This window comes from Vombatus ursinus, unplaced genomic scaffold, assembly GCF_900497805.2.
Source record: "Vombatus ursinus unplaced genomic scaffold, bare-nosed wombat genome assembly UNPS02004337.1, whole genome shotgun sequence".
Classification (NCBI taxonomy): domain Eukaryota; kingdom Metazoa; phylum Chordata; class Mammalia; order Diprotodontia; family Vombatidae; genus Vombatus; species Vombatus ursinus.
Window position 1 is genome coordinate 70,159 of NW_020944115.1, and position 6,272 is coordinate 76,430.

Sequence of the window (6,272 nt, forward strand, 5' to 3'; positions counted from 1 at the left end):
CCTGTCTACAGAATTAGGAGAATTGCATCAGGTGGTCTTGAAGTTCCCTTTCAGCTCTATTCTGTGACCCTATGAACTGACTGATAATATCTCCATTTGTCAAAGATCGGAGACCAGCTTTGGTAGAGTGACTGACCCAGATCACAGAAAAGTTCTACGAAGGTGCTTGGCGTTTGGAACTCACCAGATCCTAGCCCTGGAACTGGAAGGGTCCTCACAAGCCACGTAGGCCAACACACTCATTGCAGTATTTTGGTCATTTTGACAGTCATTTATTTTTGAATTAATTACTTTTTATAAACATTTATTAGGTCTCCCTCTGGTCCCCCCTCTCCATTCCACATTGAATAATAAAAAGGAGAAAAAGAAAACAAGTAGCAAAGATGCATAATGCAGCCAAACAAATTCCCCATTGGCCATGTACAAAAATGCATGTCCCATTCTGCACTTTTCCAGTCCGTGCTCTCTCTGGTGGGAGGTGGGTGGCCCCTTTAGCCCTCTGGACTCGTGATTTATCACTGCATTGAGCAAACTTATCCTTCTATATTATTCCATCCCTTCCATTTAAAGAAGAGGAAAACGAGGTCCAGATGAGCTTGGGTAACCTGCTCAAGGTCACCCAAAGGAAGCTTGTGCCAGAGGTGGGATCTGGACCCAGGTCATCTGACTTTCCTTTTGTCCGGTGTCACACAGCATCCAAGGCAGAATTTGAACCCAAGTCCTCCTGACTCTCTTGACAAAAACAAAAGATGAGAAACCAAGGCGAGCGCTAAATTCCCGCAGTGCTTCCCCTGGCCGCTCTGCTCCATGCTGGGAGGCCTGCCAAACCATTTGCCCCAGCTACACACGTTCTGCTCGACTATTTTCTCATGTAGGGCTTTTGTAACACATCAAAGCAGTGGTACCAGATGCTACAGGGCAAAGAGACCATAAATGTAGAACTTTCTCGTCTGGCTCCAGTTTTAGGGAGCAGGCCCCAGAGGCCGTCACTTGGAAACCAGCTTGTCAGGCAGAATCAGGCAGAACCAAGACCCCACCACGGTTCATGTTGGTTTTTTCTTCTCTTCCCCATTTACCCGCTAGGCCGGTGGCTTGGAATACTCTCTCCTTAAGGGGTTCTATGAAGGACCTTCTGAGAACCAGGGCTTTTTGGATTAGGTCTCATAATCTCTTAACGAAGTTAATGGCCAAGACTTTGTTGTGTTAAAGGGTATTTTTGCTGTCTGTTTCTTAAGAGAGACAGCATGGTATACTGTTAAGAGTGCTGGGTTAGGAGTCCAATGGCACCTCAGACAACTCACCAGCTGTGTGACCTTTGGCAAGTTCTTCTGAACCTCAGTTTCCTCACCTGTAAAATGGGAATCCTAACAGCACTTACATCACAGGGTTGTTGGGAGGACCGACTGAGAGGAGCGGACCCTAAAGGACTATTGGAATGGTAACTATCATTATACAGCATTTCTGGGCTCGTAAGATTCTGGGCTCGTTCCTCTTATGATCAGCTCCTTTGCTGAAATTGTTACTAAGTCCACGAATTTTGTTGTTGATGGTCTTGGCTTGTCCAGGGATACAATTACATACATTGTCTTCAACTCTGTAATTGCTGAAACTTACTCCTTCGACTTTTTTCATGCCTGATGACTATTCCTAAGACTTCTAAAATGATGTTACAAAGGGCTGGGGAGAATACCCTGCTTCACCCTTCTTTTAATGGAGATGCTTTCCCTGGTGTGTGAAATCCTTCCTTGTAGTTGTTCCGAATGGCAGATTGGTACAGGAGCTCTCTCGGGCATGTAGCCTGCCCTGCTGTCTGTCTCTAAGGCTAACCAGATTCTGTAGCTGCCCATTTGTAAACAGGCCAGTGGCACTGGTTTGTAGGGGAAGATATCCTGTTTCCTTCCTGGGTACTCACCCTCCTCTCTGTCATCTTTCCCAGTGCAGGACATGTGGGGGTCAGGGCAAAGAGGGGGAGCCTAGGTCTTCCTTTGGTGGCTTTTCCAGAACCCACCTGATTTCCCTCTCCTCTGTCCAAGCATAAAGAGGTTGACGGAAAGGCCCAGACAGAATGATATGAAATCTTAGAATCAGGAACAATGGACTCTTCCCAGGAGCTGGGACAAGCCTCAACCAGGGTTCATGACTAGATTTTTCAGAAGGAGAGGTAATTGATGGCCAGCCCTCAAGTTCCACTGGCATGCCCTCAATGTCCAGAGCGCTCGAGGAAATCCCCTACCTCCATGGTGAACTCCGGTGAGGACCTGGATCAGTCACACAGGATGGGTTACATCACTGGAGGGAATAATCACATTGGAGTGTGGAGGAAGACCTTCATGTTAGACAGTCCACTTGAGGGTCCAGACTTCCTAGAGCATTGCTGCAAGGCCTTACAGTATGGGACCATCTTAGGAGCCTGCCTTAGCTAGCTCAGGGCTTCTTAAACTTTGTTCACTCTCGACCAACCCCTGTCAAGTGTAAGAAGCGCTGACTAGAGCTCATGACTGGCTTTCATGGGAGGAACTTGCTGTCAGGTGTAGTTGAGTTGGGAGAGGGTTGTCATGGTGACAAAACCCTACAGGTGACTGCCCAGGGCCAGGCAAGGGAAACATGCCCCTCAGATATCAGCACCCTAGGGCATAGCTCACATTGCCCACCTTAATTACAGCTCTGCTAATTAATACTAACCTCTCAGGTCTTAGTTCAAAATGACTTCCTAATATATTCTCAATGGGGAAAGGAAAAAAACAGCACGTATACATGTTTCATTTTTTGCCTTCATATCCACAGACCCTGGCATGGCGCCTTTGAAAGGAGTAGGTCCTTCATAAAAGCCCTGAAGATTGGCTTGAATTGTGACCTCTAATGGTATGTGACCAAGTTAGCTTAGTTGCTAATGAGGTCTGAATTTCAGCTTCCTTTCTCTGTGGAACATTTAGTTTTACTATGTCAGGGGCCACTAGAGCACCCATGAGTTTATGCAGCCATTTTCATAGATCCTGTGCTTGCCAGGGAGACTAGTAAGCAAGCTGCTTACTATGTGCCTTTCTTCTAAGTAGAAAGTGACATGAACCTGTGGGCCCTGTTCATGGTGGCTTAGTAGAGTTAGCTCTGTCCAGAACTGTAACCAGGACAAGGGACTTTTCCCCAGGGCAGCACATTTAGTGGGTGCTGACAGCACTTCTAGTCATTTGGTAGCCTAGGAATGACATAGTTTAGCACCTAGTTAACAAGAACTTGATGAAATCCTGCCCGAGAGTGGGCTGAATGGACTTCTCCATGAATGGATACTTTTTCATCATTCAAAATAGTGTGTTTTGAAGGATCAGTTGGAAGGGGCTTCAGTAGGCAGCTAGTCAAGCCCTTTATAAAAGGGATCCCCATTTTAACACGTCTGACCAGACTGGTTTTCAGGTCCTCCACAATAAATTAAATCCGAAATAAGGAGGAAAACCATTCGGGGCCTTAAAATCCTGTTTATGTGTCCTGGTTCAGTGTGAACGTTAGAAATCATCCTTCTAAAACTATAGCTAGTCAGCTGAGAATCACGAGGCCCATTGCTGCCCCCCTCCCCCCTCCGAAGCAGCATCAACCCCAGCCCAAGTCAAAGAACATCCAGTGCCATTGGTGACCTTCTATTGCCTTTTCCCAAAGCATCATGTAGAGGTCAGGTCTAAGGAGATGTCCGCTGCTTCTTCTCCCTCCCATTTGCAGAATAATTTCTCTCTCTCCAAACTCTATTCAGGATGGGGCCTATAGGAGTTGAAGGAAAGTTGTACTCAGTGATAAATAACTTCCCTTGCCTAATTAGATCAAGGCTGGGCTCCCCAGCCCTTTCCCAGCTTTCTGGCCTGGATTCCTGATACTTGGCTACACAAAGCCTGCCAACCTGGCTTACTCAGTACCCCCAAAGCAGGCCCCTTTTTCTATCTCCTCTGAAATGCTCTCCTACCTTTTTTCCAGTCTAGAGCATATTTCTGGTTTCTGTTAAGTGTCTGTGGCACACTGTGAACCGGTTCATTTCTGTGCCTCAGTTTCCCTTTCTCATAGAAAAGGACTAAATCTAGGGTTTTTTACCTTTTTTGCATTATGTGTCTAGTAAAGCTTATGGACCCCTTCTCAGAAGAATGTTTTTTGACATAATTGAAGGAAATGCCAAGTTTCAATTAGTGGGGTAGTAAAAATAAAAACGTCATTTCCCCCATCTCAGGTCCTTGCCCGTCGATTAAGAACGCTTGAACTAAATGATCCTGTGGGGACCGAAAAGAACACTGGGTTTAGGGTCACACAACCTGCCTCTATTGCTTACTTCTTTTGTGACCTTGGCAAGTCACTTCTCTGCCTCAGTCTTCTTATCCTGTCAAATTACAGGATCAAATCATTGGAAGAAAGTAAGTGGGTGTGGCTCTCAGCCTGGAGCCAGGAAGTCTTCCAGTCCTGCCCCACACACTTACTAGCCACGTGATGCTGGGCAAGTCATTTTGCCTATGTCTGCCTCAGTTTCCCCATCTGTAAACTGCAGATAATGACAGCACTTATGTCACACAGTCATTTTGAAGATTGAATGAGATCACATTCACAAGTGCTTTGTACTTTCAAGTGCTGTATAAATGCTGGCAATTCTTATTATCTCAAAGGGCCATACATTTCAAGCCAGAAGGGACCTTCAGGGTCTAAGGAGATGTAGTCCAACCCCTTCATCCTGCACATGAGGAAACTGAGGCCTAGAGAGTGGTTGAGCTGGAATTTGAACCGAGGGCCTGTCTCCTACCTAGGGACTTCTTGCCTCCTCCGGGATCCAAGTTTGGTGACCTCCTGGCACCTTTGACTCAAGCCACTCAGCATGCATCTTGAAGGGGGGCGGGGAGGGAGAGGGAGAGAGACAGAGACAGAGAGACAGACACAAAGAGAGGGGATACCAAGAGAGAGAGATTGAGAGAGAAATAAATAGAGCAAGGGAGGGAAAAAGAGACAGAAAGAGATCAGAGAGAGAGAGAGGGATAGGGAGAAAGAGGAAGGGGGGTAGGGAGAGAGAGACACACACAGAGACACAGAGACAGACACAGAGAGCTTGTCTCTCCACCTCTCTTGCAAGGGCTTTGGGGCAGAGGCAAGACCCCTGCCAATGGCCACGAAAGATTTTCTTCTTACAATTTTTAATGTCAGGTGAGAAATGTAGGGGGGGGGGGGGGGTGGGGTGAGGAATCAGGCCAGGGATCTGCAGGCTTTTGAATGTGTATAAGTGGCTTTGGATAGGAAAAAAGTCTGGAAGGCACAAAATGGCCTGCACCCGGCCCATCTGCTCTCTGCTCTCGCCACAGGAGTAGCCCATCACCTGATCACACGAATAAGGCATCCCCAGGCCTCTTGGCCTCTGGGTAGGAAGGAGACCTAAGCAAAGGACGAAGGGCAGAACTGGTGACTGACTAGTTAAGTCCCGCTTGGGCTGCTGGTTCCACTTGTTCTAGGCTCGGAGTTGCCCTCTACGCATCAGAGCCTGGGCGATCCAACGTGGACTCAGCTGCCTTGGGAGGGGCCGGCTCTGTCTGAGATGACACGGTTCTTGAGGATGTCCAAGAGCCAGGGCAGAGCCCAGACCACGGGGTCCCAAAAATCGTTCCGAAAGAGCCGCGTGTCCCAACAGCCACCTTTGGGTCTCTAAGGGAGAAAGAGAGTAGTGCAGGCAGGAAGACCTGCGTTGGACGCCCCCCTGCAGATGCTAGTGTGAGCCACGGCAGGGCATTTCACCTGTCCCAGCCTCTGTTTCCTCATCTGTCAAATGGGGCTAACACCAGTCCCCCTTTTTTCACAGAGGGATTCCAAAGAGGGCCCCAGGTGTGGAAATGGTGGCAGATCTAAATTATTAACCCCGGAGGACTCCCAGGAGGCGCGTTTCTTCCCGCCTAGCCATGTGGCCCTGCGTAGCCTAGACCTTTGGGGGAACTGGGGTGACGGTGGGGGTGGCGGTGGGGGTGGCGGGGGGGGGGGCGGGGGGGGGGGGGGACGGTGGGGGTGACGGGGGGGGTGGCGGTGACGGGCGGAGGAGGGAGGCCGCCCCGCCCCGAATCCTCAGCGCCTGCGGCCAGAGGAGCAGGCGTTCCCAGGCGCACGTGGCCCTCCCCCGCGGCACGTGAGTCTCGGGGGCAGACCCCGCGGCGCCTTCAGGTGAAAGTGACCAGCAATTGGGAGCAGCTGCCTCTCTCCTCTCCTCTCCTCTCCTCTCCTCTCCTCTCCTCTCCTCTCCTCTCCTCTCCTCTCCTCTCCTCTCCTCTCCCCCC

The 6,272-nt window shown here is 49.3% G+C and overlaps 1 protein-coding gene across 1 annotated transcript in view; it reads left to right on the plus strand.

Moving 5' to 3' along the window:
- Nucleotides 1-2,168: 2,168 nt before the first annotated feature.
- Nucleotides 2,169-6,272, plus strand: part of LOC114022948 (putative bifunctional UDP-N-acetylglucosamine transferase and deubiquitinase ALG13) — a 45,863-nt gene continuing 41,759 nt past the window's right edge. Inside the window, exons 1-5 of the mRNA XM_027835404.1 lie at nucleotides 2,169-2,250; nucleotides 5,316-5,372; nucleotides 5,573-5,718; nucleotides 5,807-5,948; nucleotides 6,045-6,159. Of these exons, the coding sequence (XP_027691205.1) occupies nucleotides 2,169-2,250; nucleotides 5,316-5,372; nucleotides 5,573-5,718; nucleotides 5,807-5,948; nucleotides 6,045-6,159 (542 nt within the window). The remainder of the gene's footprint in view (nucleotides 2,251-5,315; nucleotides 5,373-5,572; nucleotides 5,719-5,806; nucleotides 5,949-6,044; nucleotides 6,160-6,272) is intronic.